Source organism: Chelonia mydas, chromosome 5 (assembly GCF_015237465.2).
Source record: "Chelonia mydas isolate rCheMyd1 chromosome 5, rCheMyd1.pri.v2, whole genome shotgun sequence".
Classification (NCBI taxonomy): Eukaryota; Metazoa; Chordata; order Testudines; family Cheloniidae; genus Chelonia; species Chelonia mydas.
Genome location: NC_051245.2, coordinates 77,339,731 through 77,366,241, shown reverse-complemented (window position 1 = coordinate 77,366,241; position 26,511 = coordinate 77,339,731). Strand labels below are relative to the sequence as shown.

At 39.9% G+C, this 26,511-nt stretch overlaps 1 protein-coding gene across 4 annotated transcripts in view; it reads left to right on the top strand.

The window, feature by feature from the left end:
• ZNF608 (zinc finger protein 608) overlaps positions 1 to 25,614 on the top strand; it is a 102,917-nt gene extending 77,303 nt beyond the window's left edge. For 3 of the 4 annotated variants that reach the window (XM_007060862.3, XM_027823265.3, XM_037901640.2), the window contains 7 exons: positions 15,280 to 15,367; positions 15,856 to 18,307; positions 20,017 to 20,434; positions 20,974 to 21,146; positions 22,069 to 22,222; positions 23,484 to 23,565; positions 24,643 to 25,614. In XM_007060862.3, the coding sequence (XP_007060924.2) occupies positions 15,280 to 15,367; positions 15,856 to 18,307; positions 20,017 to 20,434; positions 20,974 to 21,146; positions 22,069 to 22,222; positions 23,484 to 23,565; positions 24,643 to 24,649 (3,374 nt within the window). In that variant the 3' untranslated portion in view covers positions 24,650 to 25,614. Of the gene's footprint in view, positions 1 to 15,279; positions 15,368 to 15,855; positions 18,308 to 20,016; positions 20,435 to 20,973; positions 21,147 to 22,068; positions 22,223 to 23,483; positions 23,570 to 24,642 lie in introns of those variants that run through there. The other variant, XM_027823266.3, reaches the window with a different exon arrangement.
• Positions 25,615 to 26,511: the final 897 nt, after the last annotated feature.

Sequence of the window (26,511 nt, the reverse complement as noted above, 5' to 3'; positions counted from 1 at the left end):
AGTAAATAGAAACAGCACTATTGGCATCAGTGCTGCACCCATTCACACCAGTAGAGAATTTGGCCCTATAATCCAGCCCTTGAGTTATTTAGGAAGATAGGTTAGAGTTGATCTAAGTAAACTAGCATTTCTCTGGTAGTTGCTGTGATCTACATCTCATGTGAGCATTTAATTGCTCTCCTATTATAATTCATTTAGTGGCTACTTGTGTAGTGCTTTGAAAGTACATATTTTATAAAGTCATGTTTTTCAAAAATTGGGGTCTAAAGTTAGGCTCCTAAATTGTTAACGCTGAACCTAAATTAGTGATCTCATTTTCAAACTTTTGAGCACTGGCATCAAAAAATCTTGGCTTAAGTTTATTATTATGATTTAGTAACAGAACTATGAAAGCAAATAATGTATTATTGTAATCTTACGTGTATTGTCTAGTTCTTTCAGTTGCAGGGCTGTTGGGGTGACTACAAGGGTTTCTGAAGCTACTCAGAGCATTAGGCTTGAGGTGGCCCTATTCCTAATCTAAAGTCTGGGGGAGAAGAATTACTCCCTCCCTACTGCCACCCTTACCTTGGCGATCCCCAGTGCCCAGCTGAGATCCTTGTGGTGAACAGTGTAGACAGTATTTATGCTTTCTCTCTTTTACTAATGTCACAACCGGTCTCCTAAGTTGTATACAGTGTAGTGAACACTAAGAAAGAATTTAGAGTTATATGTATTGTAATGCTTAGCATATATAGCACTGCTATGTTATTTACTTTTACTGATTTTGTTTTTAAATCACTGCTGAAATAATATAGACTTTTCCCCCACCAAAATTGTGTTACATACCTTATTATCTAGATTTATATTCAGTAGCCAGTGAATTTCAGGCCTTCTATTTGGTATCCAGTGAGTGAAAAGAAGGAAGGAAAAGAAAAGTGGGTTCATGAAAACATCACGAAAACATACAAAATACTTCTTCATTAAACTTGCTGAGGACTGTATTTTAAATTTTCACTTTTCATGTCATTCTTTCATCCAATAACAAAACTCCAGTACATGCTTACAGTTTCTACCCTTCATATGCACTAAATTGAGTAATACTATCCCAAAATGTTGTTGGGAACACCCTGTTGTGTCCTGGGGGATATTTGTGTATATTCTGTTTTCGCAATTGGTTTAGCTTCATTTTTGCCATAATTATCACTTCCTACAATGTGGCTGTGAAACTGAAGAGCAATGAAAGGTCCTCAAAATGTGAAGTAAGAATAAATGTCTCTCAGATAGGATCTTCTGCCACTGCTAAGGGCCTGATCCAGAGCCCCCCAAAGTCAACGGAAAGGATCACATAGAATTCATTGGTCTTTGGGACAGCCCCTAACTATTCTTTGGCATCTCTTACACTTACATTAAGGCCTATTTGTAAGACCTTGACTGAGCTATTGACTAACTGGTCAATGGATGTTGGCGCAAAAAAATATTGACCGTCTTAGGTAACATGATCCTGTCTCGTTCTATTGGATTGTTTTTGAGAATCCAAAGGTGTAATACATTTACTTTCTTTCTTAGAGAACTGGTTACTTGTGTCCACTTTGCAATAAAAAAGGAAATCTACAGCAGCAGGAGTGTCAACTTCTGAAATATTGAAAAAGATTGTTCCTTACACTTGGCTGTTTTGATTTCTGGGTGCTTGACACAGCTTGGTGTGCAGGATATCACTAGTTACAGAAGTATCCTAATTGTGAATGCCTTTGTTAACTTGAATATAGAATGATATATCCAAATTGTAAAGGGAATATATGCTCCTATTTTTGGGATATGTTGTTTGCTATTATATACATAATTTATAAATTGCGCTCAAATCCTAATACTTAAACCAACATGGAATTAGTAGTGCACTACACTAGTTTGGAAGAGTTATTTTTATTTAACCTAATCATATTTATTATTATTTTGATACGACTGCATCAAAAATGTGCTAGGCACTTTATAACTACCTACTTTTAAAGGACAAGTTCCCTGAAGAGAGAAACTTATAATCTAAATATTTTGTGATAAAATTGCATTATAAATTCCTTAGTTTTTCTCCCTCCTTGAATAGAACATTAATTTTCCCTTGGTTATTTTGAGCAGTTTTGTCCTGCCTTGTGGAAGGAATACCAATGTGCAGATAGCATCATATCCCTGATTTCCTCAAAATATTTTCCAGTTGTGCCTCCTGTTGAAATAATGCTAAAGAAATGGACTGAAGAGTGGTAGTATAATGAACAGAAAAAATAATCCTTCTTCTTTGAGTGATTGCACGTGTCCATTCCGCTGAAGGTGTGCGCACCTGCCTTCTGCACATTTGTCAGACATTTTCCCATAAGCAGTACCTGATGGGGCGGTATGAGTGCCCTCTGGCGCTTTGCGCCACTGCACGCAGGTATGAGGGGCCATGCAGCCCTGACCCAGCTCAGTTCCTTCCTACTGCCAGTGATGATTGTTGGAGTGCTGATCTTTGTGTCTGTAAATCTTCTCTCTAATAGTGTATATGGTACCTGTAGAGTTAGTTTTTAGTCTAGTGTAGTGTGTTTGTACATATTTAGAGATAAGAATAAGTTTGGAATAGTAATTTTCTAGAGTGGGGTTCCCGGGCTCTATACCAGACTAATGCCTCATTCTCCTGACTTCAAGGCCTGTCAGCCATGTAATAAATTTGTCAGTGAGCGACCCACACCCGAGCTGCCTTGAGTGTCTGTGAGAGGTGCATGTGAGTGACAAATGTCACATCTGTAGGGGCTTCAAACCCCAATAGAAAAAGGACAGGGTTGCCAGACTCAAGTACTTGTTACTGAAGTCTGCACTTCGCCTGCCGTCAGAACCTTCCTGCTCAGAACGGGTACTGAGCACATCTGACTCAGTTAGGAGTGCTCCCCCTTTTCTGAGTCCAGAGGCAGATCCTTGTTGCCGGTACCTAAGAAAAGACACCAAAGACTCTGTACCGCGGCCTTCAAATTCTACAGTGAAGGGACCGAATGGAGGCAAGGACTCAAAGGTACGCTCAAAGAAGAGTCACCTCCTGACACAGTTCATAAGACAGGAGGGATTGCTGAATCTGGAGGACCATAATTGTCCAAGGAGATCAATCCCTAAAAGACTGGCATATCTTTCGGTACTGCAGACTCAGGAGCCCTTTTCAGTGCCGTCTACAATTCTGACTTTTGTGGTAGCCAGAGAGTTGCATAACCTGTCAGTGCCAGCTTCCCCTGCTGTTCAGGAATCTCACCCGTTACTGGGATTGGAAGCGTATGCTTCTGGAGTCCCAGCTCCAGCCCCAGAGCACTGTTTGGTACCAGTGGCTTCTACAGTTGTGGCTTCTCTACGTGGGGTTCCATTTAGAGGGAAGCCAGCAATGATCTTGTTGGTACCCCCATCTTCAGACTTGGAGCTGGTCTCCCTGGTACTGATGGGGTCAGCTCCACTGTGGTCTGAGAAAGTGGAATCCTTATCAGACTCTGAGGTGGATGCCTTCCCATTGTGGTACCAGCCACAGCTTCAGCACTGTATGAGCCAATGGCCTGCACAAAGCTGGGTCCTGCCTCTGTATCAGTGGCTCTTTTGGGCTTCCCTCCACATTCTAGAGCCTCTCCGCTCCCTTTCCACCCTTCAATACTGGCTAGACACAGGGACCATCTGCAGCAAGGTAACCATCTTCTTTCCCCCCAGGACTGGTGTCGGACAGTGTGCTTGGGACTCTCCTGTGGAGGAACTGGAGTAGGGACCTCCTCAACAACCCTTAGCTGCTGCTGCTGCTTCTCCATGGCCTGATGAGGTGGTAGTGACTGAGTCTGTTTTTCCCTCTCCTGATGATTTCAGAGCTCATCAAGACTTGTTGAGGAGGTGGCTGCAGCTCTGTATTTCCACCCAGAAGAGGTGCAGCAAAGGTCACACAGGCCCATGGATATTTTAGCCTTTGCAGGACTGTCTAGGGCAGGGGTTCTCAAACTGGGGCTCATGACCTCTCAAGGGGTCACAAGGTTATTAAATGGGGGGTTGCGAGCTGTCAGCCTCCACCCCCGAACCCCGCTTTGCCTCCAGCATTTATAATAGTGTTAAATAAAAAAAAAAAGTATTTTTAATTTATAAGGGGGGGTCGCATTCATTGGTTTGCTGTGTGAAAGGGGTCACCAATACAAAAGTTTGAGAAACACTGGTCTAGGATAGCTGTCCCTATTAATGAAGCTAAGCTGGAACCTATCAAGGTTTTATGGCAAACCCCATCTTCCCTGCCTCCCACTGCTAAAAGGATGGAAAAGGGATTTGAGCACTTCTATAACCACCCACATCCAGGCTCCCTGGTAGTTGCTGCTGCTAACATAAAGAGAGACAGAGATACCAGGCCTCTACCCTGAAAAGAAAAGAAACAAACAAAGCTAGACCTTGGTTTCCTCAGGATCTGTGTCTCCATATAAATATCAAGGGAGCATTGGACCATCTTTTTAGCTTGGGTGGAGTTCCTTCCACGTATCAAGGGGCAAAATTTGTCGGTATTCATAGACAACATAGCAGCAATGGTCTGTGTAAACAAACAAGGTGGACCCATTTGATAAAGCAGAAAGTTTTATTCCAGAGGAATTTTATAGTTGAGGATTGTGAACCCAGAGGCTCCGCTAGGTCTCTACGATTTCAGCCTGTGGGATAGTATCGTGAAGTTCAAAGACAAGCTCCCTGATGAGGCAAAGCAGGAGTTCAGTGCTATGGGGGAGTCGGGGAAATTAATTGCCAAAATATCATGGCAAGTGAGCTGGGATGCAACGGACTCTGTGGCTCAAGCAATGGCTTTCGCCATCTTTATGTGATGTTCATCTTGGCTGCAGTCATCAGGTCTTCCCCCAGAGGAGCAACAAACCATCCAAGCCCTCCCATTTGAAGGTCCCTTGCTCTTTTCCAATAAGACAAATGAGAGGCTTCATAGTCTTAAGGATTCAAGGGAGCCCCTTAAGTCTCTGGAGATCTATACACCGACAACAAAAAGAAAGCTGTTCCTCCTACAGCAGTCCCAATGGTTTCAGTCCTTCATGCCGCAGCGCTCTGAGGCCTATTTTAGATCTAAGGCAGCTAAACAAGGAAAACAAAAGGCTGTAGGATTACTCTAGTGTCTATTATCCCTACCTTCAATCCTGGGGACTAGTACGTTGCTCTTAGCTTAAAGGGATGCTTCTTTTCACATGGAGATTGACAGAAAGTTTCTCAGATTCATGGTCAACAGATCCCACAACCAATCTGCAGTATTGCCTTTCGGCCTGTCAGCAGCCCCTAGCTTAGTCACAAAACGCATGGCTGTAGTAGTGGCATTCCTGCAAAAGTTGGGTGTCCATGTGTTCCCCTACTTGGATGATTGGCTAAGAGGCTGCACCAGGTCTCAGGTACTCTTCAACCCTAACCACTATTCAGTCCACTTTGACACTCTCTCTGGAGCTCCTAATCAATACAAAGAAATCTATCCTCATGCCTTTCAAAGAACAGAATTTATTAGGGCAGCTCTGGACTCTACAAAGGCCGGGGCTTTGCGGCTAGAACAGAGGTTCCAAACAATGCGCGTCACTGCTGTAGATCTAAAAGTGCACCCTCTCACTTTAGTTTGGAATTGTCTCAAAATTCTAGGACACATGATGGCGGCATGCACTTGTGTTGTGTAGCATGCCAGGCTACAACCCAGAGAACAACATGGTTGGCTGGCCTTGGTGTACTCAGTGGCCCATCATCATATGGACATGGTGGTTCAAGTACCTGCACAAGTTTTATCCTCCCGGGACTGGTGGTTAGAACTTGCACATTTTTGTGAGGAAGATACCTTTTACTCTCAAGAACAGTCACTCACTCTAGTCACAGATGCATTAGATCTAGGTTGGGGGGGTCCCTTCAATCCCCTTCAGACTCATGGCCTTTGGTCGCCTCAGTATCTGTGTCCATATGAATATCAAGGGAGCTTTGGGCCATCTGTTTAACCTGTGTGGAGTTCCTTCCGCATATAAAGGGGAAAAATTTGTTGGTACTCATAGGCAACATAGCAGCCATGATCAGTGTAAACAAACAAGGGGGACATCTTTGATAAAGTTATGCCAAGAGGTGGTCTTCCTCTGGAATTTATGCATCACCAGTCCCATCAACCTGAGAGCTGTTTACCTTCTGGGAGTTCAAAACACTTCAATAGACCACCTAATCAGGTCATTCACAGGTCACCACAAGTGGTCTCTTTATCCAGATGTGTTTACATCCATTTTCCAGTGGTGAGGAACTTCCCAAGTGGACCAGTTTGCAACAATAGCAAACAAAAAATGTTATCTTTTTTGTTCGCAAGGGGATCACAGCCCAGGTTCACTGACAGATGCTTTCGTCCTACCCTGGTCAGAAGGTCTGCTGGATGCTTTCCCTCCAGTTCCACTCTTTCCCAAAGTTATATCCAAAGTCAAGAAATAGTCTGCTTACCTTATTCTAATAGTCCCAGCATGGCCCCATCAGCATTCGTTTTCAATTCTACTAGCCCTATCCGTCAAACCTCCACAGCTGTCTCCTTCATTTCAATCTTCAGGACCTCCTCCTGACACTGTGGAAGCTTCATGGCTGACAACCTCAGAATGAGTTTTTCTCTAAGGGGATGCAGAAAATTCTTCTAAATAGTAGGAAGCTTTCAACTGGGTCTATTTATCTTGCTAAATGGAAGAGATTATCCATTTGTTCCTTTTTAAGAGACATCCCCTCAGCTCAGGCACTAGTTTGCTATATCTTGGACTGTTTTTTGTTTTGGAAACAAGGGTTAGCACTTAGCCACCAAATGGACTCTGATGGAACTAACTCAAGCTTCTATCCTCCCATGCATAACTGATAACTTTTTTCAAACCCCAGTGTCCCTCAGATTTCTAAAATGTTTGCTCAGATAATACCCTCCACAGTGGAGTTTAAATTTAGTTCTAGGAAAGTGGATGGGTTCCCCCTTTGAGCCTCTAATGACTTGTTCTCTGTTGCACCTGTCTGTGAAGGTGGCTTTCTGGGTAGCTATTACCTCAGTTAGGAGAGTACGGGAGCCTCCCTATAGAATTTTCTTTTGGGGCACCGTTTTCCTTCGACCTCACCCAAAATTAAATGGTTTCTGATTTTCACATTAATCAAGCCGTTGATTTACTGATTTTCTTTCCAAAGCTTCATTTAAATAAAGGAAAAGAAAAGTTCCATACTCCAGATGCTAGAAGAGCCTTGGTTTTTTTACTTGGATCGGTCTAGGCCTTTTAAGTCTTTGTCTCAGCTCTTCATTGCTGTTTCAGACAGAGTAAAGGGCCATGCAGTATCCACCCAGATGATCTCTTCCTGGATTTCCAGCTATATGCATTTGAGCTACTGATTACCCTGAGGTGCAATATTAGCCAAAGTGGTGGCTCATTCATCCAGGTCACAGGCAACTTCCATAGCCTTTCTGGCTTGTGTACCCATACTGGACATTTGTTGGGTGCCAACCTGGTCATCAGTACATACATTTCCCTTTCACTATGACATCTCACATTAATCTAGAGAGGATGCCAGATTTGGACACAAGGTGCTGTAATCCCTGTTCAAATAGACTTCTCGCCCGTCTCCAATTTGAACTGCTTGTGAGTCATCTACAGTGGAATGGACAAGTGCTATCACTTGAAGAACTAAAAATAGTTACCTACCTTTATGTAACTGTGGTTCTTAAAGATGTGTTGCATGTGTCCATTCCACAACCTGTCCTCCTTCCCCTCTCTATCGGAGTCTTTCTGGTAGGAAGGAACTGAGTGGGTTCAGGGGCAGCAGAGCCCTTTATATCTGCTTGCAATGGTGCAAGGCACCAGAGAGCACTCATGGTGTCCCGACAGGTACTGCTGGGGTATAAATCTCTGACAACTGTGCACGAGGCATGCACACACCTATAGTGAAATGGACATGTGCAACACATCTCAAAGAACAACAGTTATGGAAAGGGAAGTAATTATTTTTTACAGCTGTTTCCTATACCTTGGCCACACACCTAAGGTGAGATATTGTGCCACACCTCTAAGAGTCTGTGAATTCTTTTGCTGTGTATTATCAGAGAAATGGTTTGTCCTGTCTGGGAATTGTGGATGGAAAGCTAGTGAAGACAGAGTGGCATAATTTGTAGTAGTGCTATGACTCATGAGATGTGTACACAGACGTTTTTTTCATCTCTGTCAACTGAGTTTCTTCTAAACAGGAAGAAGCATCTGTCAGGATGTGAAGAACCACACAAGAGTCTGTAACCACTAAAGCACATGTGCTCTCAGCACCTCAGCATATGGGGGAGTTTTGTGGGTGAGGTCAGGGAAGGGCCAGTGAATCTGCAGGTCCACTCCATGTGGATTCAGATGCAGCAAGATTAGAAGCTACTGGCTGTGTAATGCTTCTGAAACCTGGCAAGAAGATCCCTTCCCCCTCAATCCCCAGCGAATTCCCAGTTATGTAGCTTTGTTACTTGAGTTATGTGCCAGGAGAAAGATTTGGACTAAAGGAACCAATTATAATAGTACATCTTAACTAGATTCAACAAGTCATTTTTTTCCAGCTATCCAGTATTTTGATCACCTCCATTTTCATCTTCCAGAGCTCTGCTGCAGTGGGCCTTCCAGTTGTGTCTCTTTATGAGGCATTCCTAAAATCCCGTGTTGCTTCTGTTCTCTCAAAGCATGTCTGTTATAATTTTAGTTGATTAAAAGTGCTTCCTTCACAGCACGTTCTTAGAGAACTTGCCAGTGGCTAAAGAGATTCTGTATATTGTACATGAAGGAATGAGAATTCATCCTCTTCCATAACTTTTCTTAAAGAGTAGAGAGTGAAGGCGTCCTTTCTACAGATGTCTCTGAGGTGACCTAGATCATTCTGTTTCATTCTGGGCATGTTGTTACCAAAAAGATATTGGAAAATTTAGAAGGAAGTTTAGACCCAATTCCAGCAAAAAATTTAAGTACATCATTAACTTAAACATGTGAGCAATCCCATTGAAATGGGACTATACACATGCTTAAAGTTAAGGATTGATGCCATAGAAAGGACCAACAAAAATGAGTAGGATATTAGTAGAACTGATTTATAAGGAAAGAACTTACTCCTATTTGCTTGACACATTATTTTTTTAAATATACAGTATTGACTTTCTTATACTGGAAGGTCATGTGAATGTCTTCTAAGAATTATTGAATTTCTTATTGATTTCAGTTATTCTGTGCTTGTGCCTACTTCTGATGCCTGTCTCTGTGCTTTTTCTTTTTTTAAAATGTAACATGTATATACTCTCTATATACACAATATAAAAACTACATACATTTAACATTATTAAGTACAGGGAAATATAATGGAATACAAGTATATAAACACCAAAGAGGGAGACGAATCATTGAGGATGATACATATGGTTTTAACAAGAAGTAACAAAATTAATTTAACTAAGGTTAAATGTAGACAGAATATTAGGAAAATACAGAGAGCATTCTAATGCTTTGGCATAATCTCCCAAGAGAAGACGTAGAAGCTCAGTTGCTTTGTACATTTAGAACAAGACTGGACAACATACTGAAAATCTACATTAGGGAACAATTCTGTAGTAGCAGAGAGAGATGGGCTAGATAGCATAATAGAATTTAAAGATGGGGAAGATCTATGATTTCCACTCTCAGGGTTATGGTCGTTAGAATAAAATGAGATGAAAGTATTAACATTACCACTGAAATAATTTTAATGTATCTCCATGGTTCAGAAATGTAGAGTTGACATTTAGTTTGGAGCTTCTAGTTTGCAGAAACCAAATTTCCAGTGACCAATCATTAATTGTCATCATATATCTTCACTGGCACTTTCTTCCTTCTTTTAAGTTTTTGCCCATTCACTTGAGTAGGTCCAGGGATCGCAAAACATTAAATAAAAAGAAAAGGAGTACTTGTGGCACCTTAGAGACTAACAAATTTATTTGAGCATAAGCTTTTGTGAGCTACAGCTCATTTCATCGGATGCATGCAGTGGAAAATACGGTGGGGAGATTTATATACATAGAGAACATGAAACAATGGGTGTTACCATACACACTATAACCAGAGTGATCACTTAAGGTGAGCTATTACCAGCAGGAGAGTGTGGGGGGGGGGGGGGGAGACATTAAATGATTTCAGCACTTGAGTAAAATGCTATACTGTTTATTTTCCCAAAGCCAAAACTTGCCATTCTCATTTGGCTCTAGTGGCATATGTGGTCTGAATGTACACTTCCCTATATGAGAGCAATCCACACAGGAATTTATATGCAAGACATATGGACATAATACAGACACACAGTTCTAAATAGATATTTGTATATAGGAATATCTGTCTCCAACTGTAAAGCTCTCATGCAGAGGAACATTGTAGATGGATGAGATTTCTCAAGAGTATAACTACTCTCTCCCCTCCTCCTTGAAGATGAAACTTCCTTCATTTATTTGTTTTTATCAATCACAGTATAATATTGCTCTGGTTTTATTGACCACTCAGCTAAAGCTTCTATAAATGATAACATATTGGAATAGAGCATAACATAAGAATACCCATACTGGGTCAGACCAAAGGTCCATCCAGCACAGTATCCTGTCGACCGACAGTGGCCAATGCCAGGTACCCCAGAGGGAGTGAACCTAACAGGTAATGATCTAGTGATCTCTCTCCTGCCATCTATCTTCACCTCTGACAAAAGGAGGCTAGGGACACCATTCCTTACCCATCCTGGCTGATAGCCATTAATGGACTTAACCTCCATGAATTTATACAGTTCTCTTTTAAACCCTGTTATAGTCCTAGCCTTCACAACCTCCTCAGGCAAGGAGTTCCACTGTGCACTGAGTGAAGAACTTCCTTTTATTTGTTTTAAACCTGCTACCCATTAATTTCATTTGGTGGCCCCTAGTTCTTATATTATGGGAACAAGTAAATAACTTTTCCTTATTTACTTTCTCCACACCACTTATGATTTTATATACTTCTGTCATATCCCCACTTAGTCTCCTCTTTTCCAAGCTGAAAAGTCCTAGCCTCTTTAATCTCCCCTCATATGGGACCCGTCCCAAACCCCTAATAATTTTCGCTGCCCTTTTCTGAACCTTTTCTAATTCCAGTATATCTTTTTTGAGAAGAGGGGACCACATCTGTACGCAGTATTCAAGATGTGGGCGTACCATGGATTTATATAAGGGCAATAAGATATTCTCCGTCTTATTCTCTGTCCCTTTTTTAATGAATCCTAACATCCCGTTTGCTTTTTTGACTGTTGCTGCACACTGCATGGATGTCTTCAGAGAACTATCCACGATGACTCCAAGATCCTTCTCCTGTTTAGTTGTAGCTAAATTAGCCCCCATCATATTATATGTTTGGTTGGCGTTATTTTTTTCCGATGTGCATTACTTTACATTTATCCACATTAAATTTCATTTGCCATTTTGTTGCCCAATCACTTAGTTTTGTGAGATCTTTTTGAAGTTCTTCACAGTCTGCATTGGTCTTAACTATCTTGAGCAGTTTAGTATCATCTGCAAACTTTGCCACCTCACTGTTTACCCCTTTCTCCAGATCATTTATGAATAAGTTGGATAGGATTGGTCTTAGGACTGACCCTTGAGGAACACCACTAGTTACCCCTCTCCATTCTGAAAATTTACCATTTATTCCTACCCTTTGTTCCCTGTCTTTTAACCAGTTCTCAATCCATGAAAGGATCTTCCCTCTTATCCCATGACAACTTAATTTACGTAAGAGCCTTTGGTGAGGGACCTTGTCAAAGGCTTTCTGAAAATCTAAGTACACTATGTCCACTGGATCCCCCTTGTCCACATGTTGGTTGACCCCCTCAAAGAACTCTAATAGATTAGTAAGACATGATCTCCCTTTGCAGAAACCATGTTGATTTTTGCGCAACAATTTATGTTCTTCTATGTGTCTGACAATTTTATTCTTTGCTATTGTCTCAACTAATTTGACTGGTACTGATGTTTAGACTTACTGGTTTGTAATTGCCAGGATCACCTCTAGACTAGAGCCCTTCTGAAATATTGGCGTTACATTAGCTATCTTCCAGTCATTGGGTACAGTAGCTGATTTAAAGGACAGGTTACAAACCATAGTTAATAGTTCCGCAATTTCACATTTGAGTTCTTTCAGAACTCTTGGGTGAATGCCATCTGATCCCGGTGACTTGTTACTGTTAAGTTTCTCAATTAATTCCAAAACCACCTCTAGTGATGATAATTCCTAAGATTTGTCACCTACAAAAAATGGCTCAGGTTTGGGAATCTCCCTAACATCCTCAGCCGTGAAGACTGAAGCAAAGAATTCATTTAGTTTCTCTGCGATGACTTTATCGTCTTTAAGTGCTCCTTTTGTATCTCGATCATCCAAGGGCCCCACTGGTTGTTTAGCAGGCTTCCTGCTTCTGGTGTACTTTAAAAACATTTTGTTATTACCTTTTGAGTTTTTGGCTAGCTGTTCTTCAAACTCCTTCTGGGCTTTTCTTATTACATTTTTACATTTAATTTGGTAGTGTTTATGCTCCTTTCTATTTACCTGACTAGGATTTGATTTCCACTTTTTAAAAGATGCCTTTTATCTCTCACTGCTTCTTTTACATTGTTGTTAAGCCACAGTGGCTCTTTTTTTAGTTCTTTTACTGTGTTTTTTAATTTGGGGTATACATTTAAGTTGAGCCTCTGATGGTTTACTATTTTGAGGCATCAGTTTCATTTAGGCCGTTATTTATAAAATCTTACCCTGCCTTAAACAGTGCCACAGATGATTAATGATTAATAACTTATTTTTTAAGTAATCCTTTTCTTAATCCTGTTTTCCTGTGAGCAAATTCAGTTCTTACACTTTTGAATAGGTTTGAATGCTATCTTAAACAGTTCAATGACATGAGTCTCAGTGTATAAACACAACGCAGTTTAGCAGACAGTAACCTTTCGTCACATTGACAAGCCTAGTTAGTGCAAACAAACCACTGTTTGATTTACAGAGTCAAGAAGCATTAGGCAAGCCTCTCTCATTGTTCGGATTATTCCTGCCTGATAAAACAGTTTCTGCATATACAGTCTCTCTCACTCAGTCAGTCACCCTCTCACTTACTGCTCTGTTCTGTGGTGTTGCATCATTTTTTCCCTTTGAAGCTTACTTATCCGAGGCACTTGCTTTTTGTGGTCTGTGCTGCAGTGCTCAGCCCAGCCAATCAGATAGTAATGCTCGCAGTAGGAGTTGGCCAATCCAAAGCCTGCTTTTGCTGGAAACGTGAAACCCTTAGGGGAATGCAATAACAAAAGCCTTTCACTGCAGACAAATGTTAAGTGTCTGTGCAGACTTTTCTCGTTTTTAATTTTATTACTCTAAGAATGGACGGTTTGTTGTTTCTTTCATGTTTCCTTTCAAGCAATTTTAATTATACATTTGTGCTACATCAGAGACTTTGAAACACAGTGATTCAGCCTATTGCATCTAAAGCTAAAATGCAGTAACCTTCTGGCAATACAAATATATTCCAGTGTTGTAAATATAGCTGACATGCTGAAGAATTTTAAGCAGCTGGAAAGGTCTCTGACACCACACACGATGCCCTAGAGAGCAAATGATGGGAAAAACCTTCACTCCCTCCCCCCCATAGCTTTGTCAGGTGTTTGTTTTTTATTTTAAAGGGGTCAGAATAAATGTCCCCAGCTATTCCATTTTGTTAATATCAAAGCATAGATGATAAAAAATAAATTTAATATACTGATTGTCTAAATAGGAATTTTAGCCTGATCTTTTATATCCTGGGAGCCTGTTTTTAGCCTTGGTTGAAGAGTGATTTATTTTTTGTCCTTTAGACCATCTTACCACAATATATGGTATTCTACTGTCAACTTATAATAATAGCAACTTAAAACCATATGGGGAACAATTTTCAAATCTGCTATTGAGAATTTTCAAGGAAATCCCTTCTTCCCTAGTACTTTAGCTAACAGCACTTCAAATACTTTCCTGCTGTTAAAAGGTCCCTAAGGAAATAAGCTGGAGGTTACATGTTTACTTTACATTGGTGCTGCAGAGTGGGATAGTTTTAGTGTAAAATTAGAAATCACACTGGTAACGCAAAGCAAGCAGACAGGCTAGAAACGTATTTGGCACAGTGCCATTATTATTTCCATTGTAGGAAAGCTAAAGCTAGCTAGAACAAGGAGAGTGTAGAGAAATACAAACCATGAGATTCGCGTGTGTCGTTTTAGTTAAATATTTAGTGCTTTAGAATGAATTTCTGTGAATCTGCTAACATTTTGCACCATGCCTCTTCTTCTGCCTAGGTGAAATTAATCTTTTCAACATGCATTCTAAAGAGAAATGATAACTGATTCAGAATATTACCTTATGTTTATCTACAGTATCTAATGAATTAAAGGGGTAATTATGTTGACTAGTCCACAAACATGATTATAAATTGTCTCTGTCTGTGAAAAAGTGTTTGAGAGAAAGCTGAATGAGTTTGAATGAAACCCTCCATTTAATTTTTTTTAAAGGAAGCCCCTAACGTACATACTTAATAATACATTGATTTTTCAGATAAAACAAAATTTTAAGCCCACATTTATTGTGCAGATTTATTTAAATTTTAACATAAGTATTTTAAAGCAAAGCTTTAAATGATAAAGACATTAACATTGAAACAGCACATTGGTTTATTATTATTATTTATTATTATTATTTGTCTTCCTAAATGCCTCAATTTAGGTTGGAGGCCAGGTTAAAGGAAGGCTCACAATGACAGAGAGAATGCAAATAATATAGAGGGTTTGTAGATATCCCTATATAACAAAACTTGTGTGTGTGGTGATTTGGATATTTGTAATTTCAAATCAACAATATCACCACTATAGTATTGTTGAAAACAAAGCACATTCTTCTGAGTCACCTACTGATTTAAGCACTGGTAACTGGTGCTCAGTTTATGCTGGCTGCCTGCCAAATGAAAGCAATTATGTGCAGTAATAGCAAAATTAAGAGGTGAATGTTGCCGTTTTACAGCAGGACATGGCAAAAACCATTTCCTTCTGTCAGCTGTATCTTGATCTCACACACGCGCGCACACACACACACACTCTTTCCTGTGGGTTTTAACTTGAGGTCCCTGAAACCAGAAAAGAGGAAGAGTGTAGACCACAGCTTTTGAAAGCAAATAAGAATGGGGCTCTGTTCGTTTTTTAAAAAAAGTTGTATCTGTGATAATATTTTGTTTCTCTTCCTCCTACAGGTGTCCTAGTGGTAAATGTTACATGGCGGAACAAGACTTATGTCGGGACCCTGCTGGATTGTACAAAGCATGATTGGGCCCCTCCCAGGTAGGCAGTCATTCTGGGACTGTTTTTTCTCCACTCTTCCCCCCCCACCCCCGTACTCCCAAATCTTTGGCAAGAAACCAAATAGAGATTAATAAAGAACAACTGTATATAACTGACACCATTCAGAAGAAGAATGAGTAATTCTCTCTTTCACACTGCAAAATGCAGACGTTCACCTGGCAATTTGTATTTTCTATTGTTGTGTTACTGAAAAAATATCTTTGAAATTGAGTTTATTTTAAAATATTTTCTTGGATACAAGAAATACTTTTTTTCTCTTTGTCAGTAATATTCCTGAAGCAAATGTTTTTTCTTTCATGACATTAATATTTGAAAGAGAGCACCCTTCCTCTAACAGCATTGCAGATTCTGTTACGTAAAGCTGTGTCGTTCTGATATTTGAAATATCAGTTCATGGTTGAAACAGCTGATGGTGTCTGGTGGTGATGTTTTAGTCTCTGTTCTGACATCTGTTCTTCTTAATTTAGGTTTTGTGAATCGCCAACAAGTGACCTGGAAATGCGAGGAGGTCGGGGGAGAGGAAAGCGAGCAAGGTCTGCTGCAGCTGCACCTGGAAATGATGTTAGCTTTACAGAGTCAAGAGGACTGCAGAACAAGAACAGGGGTGGTGCCAATGGGAAGGGGAGGCGGGGCAGCCTTAATTCAAGTGGACGCAGGACACCCCCAAATTGTGCAGTGGAGGATGTCAAAGCTAGCCCCTCATCCACGAATAAGAGGAAAAATAAGCCTCCAATGGAGCTAGACTTGAACTCCAGTTCAGAGGACAATAAATCTGGAAAGCGCATTCGCACCAATTCTAGAAGCACTCCAACCACCCCACAGGGGAAACTTGAGACTACGTTTTTGGACCAAGGCTGCTCTTCTCCAGTATTGATTGATTGCCCTCACCCCAATTGCAACAAAAAGTACAAGCACATTAATGGACTGCGTTACCACCAGGCTCATGCACATTTAGATCCAGAAAACAAACTGGAGTTTGAGCCTGACAGCGAAGATAAAATTTCAGACTGTGAGGAAGCATTAAGTAATGTGGCACTTGAATGCAGTGAGCCAAGCACAAGTATATCAAGTTTTGATCAGCTAAAAGCACCAACATCTCCTTGCCCTCTTAATACCCCTGGGACACCCAAGGGGAAAAGAGAGTTGACCAATAATGGCCCAACTTCAATCATCAGTTCTAAAACTGGCAAAAATTCTGGTAAAAAGAAGGGCCCAAACAGTGAATTGAGCACCCTTCCTGTAATTTCTAATATGGCAGCCACACTGGACAATTGCTCAGTAGCAGATGGCAGTTTGGCCTCTGAAATGCCCAAACTGGAAGCTGAAGGATTAGTAGACAAGAAAAATTTGGGAGAAAAAGACAGGGGCAAAAAAGCCAATACCTGCAAAGTGGATAAAAATCTGTCAAAACTTAAAACAGCTAGGCCCATTGCCCCAGCTCCAGCTCCTACTCCTCCCCAATTAATAGCTATACCCACTACAGCCTTTACAACCACCACTACAGGGACAATACCCGGATTGCCCTCACTCACAACTACTGTTGTTCAGGCTACACCAAAGAGCCCTCCGTTAAAACCTATTCAACCAAAGCCCACAATTATGGGAGAGCCAAGCACTGTAAACCCCGCTCTCACATCACTCAAAGACAAAAAGAAAAAGGAGAAGAGAAAGCTGAAGGACAAAGAAAGCAAAGAGACTGGAAGTCCTAAAATGGATTCTAAGCTGGGAAAGCTAGAGGATTCAAAAGGGTCTGGGAAAGATTTATCTGGACATTTTTTAAAGGACCATCTCAACAAGAATGAAGTGTTAGCTAATGGACTGTCAGAGTCTCAAGAGAGCAGGATGGCAAGTATTAAAGCTGAAGCGGATAAGGTTTACACTTTCACAGACAATGCACCCAGCCCTTCTATAGGGAGTGCCTCCAGAATGGAATGCAGCACTTTGGTGAATGGACAATCTTCTCTGGCGCCACTGCATGTGTTGACACAAAATGGTGCAGATAGTGCAGCTGCTAAAACCAACAGCCCGGCTTACTCTGATATTTCTGATGCTGCGGACGATGGTGGTTCTGACAGCAGGTCAGAGGGCATGAGGTCAAAGGCCAGCTCTCCTTCAGATATTATTTCTAATAAGGAAAGTGTTGTAAAAGGACATTCTTCAATCACAGCACAATCATCACAAGTAAAAGAGTCCCATTCTCCCTATTACCATGGCTACGATCCTTATTATTCTCCAAGTTACATGCACTCTGGACAGGTCAGCACCCCTGCAGCTGGGAACAGCAGCACCTCACAGGGACTGAAGATCAAAAAGGAGGCTGAGGAAGAGGCTGAAAAGAAAGACAAGACAGAACCATCAGATTCCAAGAAAAATGATACCAATTCCACTAATTTACAGCCTCAGCATCAGTCAGTAATAACTCAGAGACATCCTGCACTTGCCCAGTCACTTTATTATGGACAGTATGCCTATGGGCTTTACATGGACCAAAAGTCCTTAATGGCCTCTAACCCTGCCTATAGGCAGCAGTATGAAAGATATTATGAGGACCAGAGACTGGCAGAGCAGAAAATGGCACAAACTGGGAGAGACTGTGAAAGGAAGAGTGAACCTCCACTGAAGGAACTAGGAAAGGATGACAACAAGCAGAAAAATATCCCCTCTGCTACTATCTCAAAGGCTCCTTCAGTTCCAGAGACAAGCAAAAATAACACTAAAATGGGGTCATCAGTCCCCAGCAAAGCTGAAGAGACAAGCAAATCACAGATTCTTTCCAATCACCAGCAGCAGCTTCAGTCTGATAGCTTCAAAGCCAAACAAATGGAAAACCATCAGCTTATAAAGGAGGCTGTGGAAATGAAATCTGTTATGGATTCAATGAAACAAACAGGAGTAGATCCTACCACAAGATTTAAACAGGTGAGGCCACTGGAACTTGAACATGGATAATCTTGAATTATTCTTAAGGTTTTACTGACACGATTTTATTTTATTTTTCTGTCTTACCTAAATGGCCAAACTCTGGCACCCTTTCTGACGTTGAGTAGTACCTTATTCCTTGAATAGATCTATTGCTTTCAGTGGGGCTTCTGAGAGAGAGAAAACCGAGCATGAGTAGAGGTGACAGAATCCAGGTTTAAGAAATTAGTTAAAAATTTTTTAATCTTAATTAAACAGAATTCATGGTTTCCATATAGAAACAAGTAGAATTAAAACTCTTAAATGTAAATTTAAGTCATTCTGCTTAGTGCAGCAGAGTGAAATTTCAAGAAATAAGCGCTCTTCACTATGAATGAAGTGCAAAGTAGATTTTAAAAATGGCTTGGGGTTTTTTTTGGTTTTGTTTTGTTTTTTAATGACAGCTGGCATTTACTAAAGAAGGGCAAGCAGGTTCTTTGATGCTCAACTCTTTATCCTAATCCGACGTGACCTTTTCAAAATCGGGGACATCGTTCCCTATCTGTCGTCAGTAAGCTCCTGACCTCTGCAGGCCCACACAATGGGTAAAATCCTGGCCCCACTGAAGCCAATGATGGTTTTACCACTCTGGCTCCTCCTGGCCTTCCCACATTTTAGACAGCCTTCCAATACACACCACTGCCAAGACATTTTACTGTTTCTTCGCTGTGATCCAGTGCTCCCACACTGAATATCCTCATGCTCTGGCATTCGGCACTAGATTGACTCCTAGATTTCATCTTCATAAGCCATCTTTCAAGGTAAGGCTGAGGGTCATAGAACTAGAAGGAAAGTGGGATGGTTCAAGTTTGGATAGGAGAAGATTTCCATGGACTATGATGAGTATCTGAACCAACGCTAATCCAGTTTACCTATTAGTATTTCTTATGCTGTGAACATTGACCATTAAAGTAAAATAATAGTAATTAGCCCTTGTACATCTCATAAAAAATATGTTCTTTTGTTATTCAGTAAAGATAGTGCTGTTTTATGTAATCCTGTAAAGAAACCACGTACCCACTCTGTAGCATGTTTATAAACTGTTTTATAATAGTTAGACATATTCTACACACATTTCTCAAACTCTGACCTCAATCTCGTGAACAGTGATTTTATAACTTTGCACATGTGAACAGTCCCACTTAATTGAATGGGACTGTAATCCGTAGAGTTACTCACGTGTACAAATGTTGGCAGGATCAAGGCCAATATAAGCACCTTTCCAGCAAGATCCATTTTTCAGGTTCATCATTCCAGGTTATCTAAGTCCTTTGACGTGGCATTAGCAATGTTGTATTTCACAGATGGGAAAATCTCTCTATGGCCATTAATCGAAATACATATATAGTATGATCACATAATGTTAACACTTAATATGTATGTAATTCATGATTAAACTAGTCAAAGGCATGGAAAGGATATAAAATGAAATAATTCAATCAGATTATGATAGAAGTGTATTGCTATTACATTGTAATATTGGCTGGAGTTTGAGCTTAAAAGTATAATGAACCTATAAGAAGCATGTCTGTCCTACAGTATACATAATCTGGGTGCCTTGTTAACACTTCTATAAAAAAAAAGACCTCTACAGAAGTATGAGAAATATCAATAACTATCTTGTTTCACAGTGTGCATTTAGAACCAAATGTATTTCTCCCTCATATTAGGACGCAGATTCAAGAACATGGCATCATTATGTCTACCAGCCCAAATACCTTGATCAGCAAAAATCAGAAGAACTTGATCGGGAGAAAAAACTGAAAGAAGACAGCCCTAGAAAAACACCTAATAAGGAAGGTTCCATACCCAACCTCCCTGTCTCATTAACAAGCATTAAAGAGGAGCCGAAAGAGGTCAAGCGTTCTGATTCCCAGTCATTGGAGGAGAGCAAGATCAAAAACGATGATCGAAAGACTCCTGTAAATTGGAAGGACTCTCGGGGTGCTAGAGTGGCCGTTTCCTCACCAATGAGTCAGCATCAGTCATATATACAGTACTTGCACGCTTATCCTTACCCACAGATGTATGATCCCAACCATCCTGCATACCGTGCAGTCTCTCCTGTTCTAATGCACAGCTATCCTGGTATGTGTTCTGTAACTGGCATTGTACACTAGTAAAGATTTACACACTAACAGTGGAGTAAAACCTACATTTTAATATTGGCTGTTAGCAGCTTCACGGATGACATTTGTTTTGCTTGTTCTTATGCTAGGGAAAGTTCTGCAGATTAAACTGATTTAATACAAGATGTTCCTTTTATGAACTGTCAGAGTTCCCAGTTACAGTTTCCACAACCCCTGACAGGCTGCTGTTGCTGTTAGACTGACAGATAGTTTATTGCCTATAAAAATATTCTAAGCACTTACTGTCAGAACCATTATAGTTACTATTCCTTTCACTTAAGAGGACCCATAAATGTCTGAAATGTCTGTAAGCTCAACCCTCTTTATAACCTCCATTCATCAGGGTGAATTAGCTGAAAAAATCGAAGAACAAAGATACAATTTTATAGTCACGTGATCCATTTTTGATGTAATCCCCTGTATAGGAATCTCTCCACCCCAATGTATAACCAAATGTAAAAACAGTAACTTGATGTGGCATTTATTGTTTATCTGCAGGGGCCTATCTCTCGCCAGGATTTCATTATCCTGTTTATGGGAAGATGTCAGGGAGAGAAGAGGCGGAGAAAGTCAATACCAGCCCTAGCATCAACGCAAAATCAACCACTGAATCTAAAGCACTGGATTTGCTCCAGCAGCATGCCAACCAGTACCGCAGCAAGTCCCCTGCTGTAAGGCTTCATCTGTTGTTATTGAACAGCAATACATTTGGGGTTGGGGAGGGAAAGGGCAGAGAACATCATCCAAACACGTGTATAGTCAAGCTGTGAATTCAAGATATTTTTAATATCCGCATCTAAATCAAAAGTAATTTAAAATCAGGGTGCTTCCCTGGCATATACTGGAAGTGACAAGTAGAATAGGGTTCTTGCTAATATACTTCCTAATATAAGTAGCAGATTTATATGGAAATCCAGATTTATAGATAGCTCTTGGTACATGGTACGCTTTATTAAAGTTTACCAAGAAGATCCTGTTTGAAAACAGATAATGAGATTAAAAAGTTGAACTATGGGATTTGGTAATATCTCTTCAATATATTTGCTGCGGAGTTTTTATCTTCTGAATAGTAAATTACTAAAATCCTGTTTTGGAGATTTCCATGTCAGAGTAAACAGTGTTATTTTGCCTTCAGATAAGTCAGTAAAAGTTGTAATTGATGAAAGATAGTTTTGAAATAGCTCTCCTGATCCTGAGAGTTGGTTCAATCCCCAGTGCAAATGAAAGAAGTCCAAGGACTGATTTACACCAGCTGCCACCAGCTCAAATAGGCTGTTAGAGCAGCCAGGAATCAATCGGGCATAAGGGAGCCTATAGGCCACCTCCTCCTGCAGAATTGGTGGGAGAAGAGGTGCTTTGTGGCTGCTGTGTGATGCCTGAGGATCCCTTTATCCTGAGGGTATGGCTACACCAGCTTTAGGGCAGCTTTGTATTCTGGGGAGCAAAGCAAATCTGCTCCAGTGTACTGGAGAATCAGATCTCACAGTTCGTGTTTAAATGTCCATTGCTAGATACCCAGAGTGAGTGTACTGGTTGTGATATTCTCAATTTAAAAAATATTACATAAATTTTCTTTTACCTTTTTATTGTCAGCCCGTGGAAAAATCTACAGCTGAGCGTGAGCGGGAAGCAGAGAGGGAGCGAGATCGTCACTCCCCCTTTAGCCAGCGGCACCTTCATACACATCACCACACACACGTTGGAATGGGCTACCCACTTATACCCGGGCAATATGACCCATTTCAAGGTGAGCTGTGGCTTCTGACTGTAGGATCGATGTGTCTTTTAAAGTCATTTAATTGATGTTGCAAGTATGATGTGAAGCTATTTTAATAGAAACCCATGTTTTACGGAAACCAGAAAAAATAGTGTACATCTGGGGAGAAAGTTTGAAAACACTCAGCAAGGACTAAGCTGGTAACACCAAATGACACTATAGCTACAGATTCATGCTTGAGTAATACTGTTTTAGAACTCAACCACTGATTGCCAGTAAATTATTAAAATTTTACTTGTCAGCTAGGATATCATTCACATGAGTATTTTCAACCATAATAAAAACTGACACTAACTGATTAGAAAGACCCAAAGGAGGTAAAAAAATAAACCTTTTTAAACAATTAGTCTTGTGTAAACAATGGAGAGAGCATGGCAAAGAGAAAAGCTTTTAATTTTGAACAAATTTTATGTACAAGAGAGACCCTGCAGTCAACCTTGAGATTTTCACAGCTACAGCTTCTCAATAGCACATGATCTGTTTTTATTTAGGTGAATTCAGCACGTATTGTTGCAGTCAAGGAAAAAGAAGCACAATAAGAGATGCATGAAAGATCATTCAGTCTCCCTTGATTTACCCCAGTTTTTCTTCCTTTTCTGACACTGTTCTAGCAGAATTAAGATTTCCTCCCCGCAGTGAAGTACACACTATTACAGTTTGTAGCTAAGATGACATTAATTCATTGTGTTCTCTCAGTGCCTTAGAGTCATTTTCCTATGCAAAAGTCTTGAATATTTCTAAATTAGATTCAGTGATTCCATACGCCTTATGGGATGCATTATGCTCATTCAGTGGGAGAAATTTAAAATGATAAGTTACTACGGAAGTATTGTATTCCAAGCAGCTAGCATGTCGTTTCTGTAATTCACTGTGACTTTTGATTCTTGTTGTTTCCTGGTACCCATTATTTCAACTGAGCTTCCTATTCAGGAATTCATACAAACCGTTTAGCACCATGCAGTGCAGTGCTTGGAAAGAAATACAATAAGGTAGAATGCCATATTTTCTTGTAAAATGCCTATTAAGGAGAATTCAGTGCATTATATTAAGGCAAATTGGTCAGACCAGGCAAATTGTCTTACCTCTCTTACCTGAAATATTTGATGTATGCATCCTGCAAAAAGTGATTGGCTGCTATTTATGGTTTTTGAACTGACGACTATACTTATCTCTCTGAACACCATAAAATCCAAAAGTATATCCACAGTCTTCTGTTTCTTCTTTCCTTCAGGGTTGACCTCTGCTGCCCTTGTTGCCACTCAGCAGGTGGCTGCTCAGGCATCTGCATCTGGTATGTTTCCTGCACAAAGAAGGTAAATATCTTGTAACCCTTGAATTATACTTACATAGACATCTTAATAGGGAGGGAGGAAGCAAATTATAGGTTTCTAAGACTGGAGGTCTGCATCCCTACAGACAGCAGCTTTTATTGAGAAGGGAGGGGGTTTTTTGGTTAATTGTAGCTCTGTTCTTCCTAACAAGACACTTGTCGTTGACCCTCATACTATAATCATAATGTAGATAATTAATCAATGAAATAGACTGCTTCTTGTCTGAGATTTTCAGAGAATATTCTTTACCTCTTGGTACTATTAAAGTAAAACAAGTTATTATGAAGTATATAATTAGGATTCAAAATGTTTTCATAAAAGGTAAGCAAGGGATTCATTTTGGAGTAGATCCATCTAAAGTTGAGTAAACTTCTGCTCTTATGTATAAGTACAAGTGTATCTGGCTTCCTGATTTGCAGATACTTTTATTGGAAATAAAATATTTTTAGAAGGTACATTAAAGATTATATTATTTTAAAGTTACCTAGGAATCAAATGTAAACTATTTACTTGCTTTTAAATAGAATTTACTTTTCAACCTCTAAAGGAAATGAAAACCTTATATATAATAAAAATTCTGTCTTAAGTGAACAGCTCAACTCTGCCTTAACAATGGAGTCTCCACCAACACTTCCAGAATAAATCTTACGCAGTAAAATTACCAATTTTAATGACTTTATCACAAGTCCCATGATACATGGTGTTTTTCTTAAAGTCCCAGCCCCCCAGAGGCAAGTGATTACATGAGAATCTCACCTTTCATTTGAATAAAAAGCAAGTTTTTAGCACTCAGTGTTGTAGAGAAAAGCCTGAGCACATGACCCAAGTGCACCCTAAAGGTTCAGAAACAAGAAGAGACACAAACTATTCCTTTCCCCCTCTCAATTTTATTATTTTTTAAAAATCTCATGATTTGGAGCAGTGGGCTAGGGTTGGCAATACTAATTACATGTGTTTAGTTTCACAGTTTTTGTGCATTTCAGGAGTTCAGAGTTAAATGATGGAAAAGGATATCCTACTAAAACCTCTTTTTTTTTTTTTCTTTCTTTTTTTTTTTAGAGAATGAGGAGTTTGGAAATGTACATTGTCATGTGACTGGATCACATGAGGAAGCGCTTTATTACAGACATCAGTTCCATGGTGTTAATTTGAAATGCCTTAATGGCAGGCAAAAACCAGTCATTTCGTTTTTGTAAATTGCAGATTTTATCACAGAGTAACAAATGTTGCTGTAATTAGACTTCTGTTTTTATATATATATATATATATGCGCGTATATATATATATAAATATATATATATTCTTTACTTTTTTTTTGTATCGGTAACCAGGCTCGCACACAGGGTCTGCTGCTAAGTTGCAAACCACACAATAAAGGAAAAATGTATTTGTCATGTTTAGAAAAATGTTAACCACAAAAGGCCGGTTTTTTTTGCTTTTTGCTTTTTAATTGTAAATAAATAATATTATGTATCAGTGTGCCTGAACCTTGCATACCCTTCTAATATTGCCCACAAGCCCTCAGAGAGGCTAACTGTGATGATGACACTTTGGTACAATTTAGATGTCTATTTGGTGGCTCCTGTTAAGATGCATCAGTGTAAAATGTTACTGTACTCACTGTTTCATTGTAATTGTGTATTGTGAAAAATATACATTTGGAAGGCATGGGGTTGCCAGTACCACAAAAACTGTGTTGTACATAATGTATAGATTTTAAATGGGGAAATAATGAGTATCTGTGAATAATGAAATGTCTTTTTTTTGATAATCTTGAATGGCAAATAACCCAATAGCCTGCATACCAGAAGACATCTGTGATTGTTCTATTACTTGAATAGTCCTGCAGTCTTTTTTTTAATGTTTACAATTATCCAGTTTTAGAAGAGAGACTTTAATGCCATTGCCTGGTTACTTGTTTTATGCTGTAATCTAGTTTATTTTATGTAAAATGTATATTGAATGCTTTCATTTTTATACCTGCCTTAAATAATTTGGCAATCAGAATAAAAAAAAAAAGTTGTTTTTGTACTTTTTGGCGTCTGTCTCACCTTGCTTTCCTCTGCCCAGCTTAGAGAGAGATTGTGTCCTAGTTACCAATGGATATGTTTGACAGACTCTGGAGGCACTATACAGTTGCTAGTGTCCCCAGAAGGACTTTTGGCTTGGTTCCCGGGCAGCACTCACCAGTTTGGCAGCTAAGCTATCCTTGAATAAGGTGAAGCATGAATCCACACTCTCCATGCCCAGCCTGTTCCATTTTCACCTTGCCCCTTCTTCCTTTTGGGCACATAGGGCCTGAGCCAAAACTGCAGTTAAAGGAGGTCTTTCCATCTACTTCAGTAGGCTTTGGATCAGGTCCCTAGTACCCATGAGTGATCTTTCTGATATTTATGCCACTAATACCTTCAGCTGAGAAATGACTGGCTGTGTGCACTAGAAACGCTAGCCAAACTTTGCCCCGGATTTAACCTGTGCAGCCTCACGGTGTGGAGTTGATTGTGTGTACCTGTGGACAGAACTAGGCCACCTTTATTTTAAATATTCCTACCCATACTACCCAAGAACATGTTGTACATGTTGTTGCATTAACAAGAAACAATGAGCTTAAAGCACTGGGCTTAAATTGCAACAAGGGAAGTTTTAGATTGGACATTAGGGAAAACTTCCTAACTGTCAGAGTGGTTAAGCATGGGAGTAAATTGCCTAGGGAGATTGTGGAATCTCTATCACTGGAGATTTTTAAGAGCAGGTTAGACAAACACCGGTCAGGAATGGTCTAGATAATACTTAGTCCTGCCATGAGTGCAGGGGACTGGACTAGATGACCTCTCGAGGTCCCTTCCAGTTCTATGATTCTATGATTGTCCGATAGTTTTGTTCCACTGCAGTAAGTAGAGTACAAGATGATAATAAAATTAATGCATG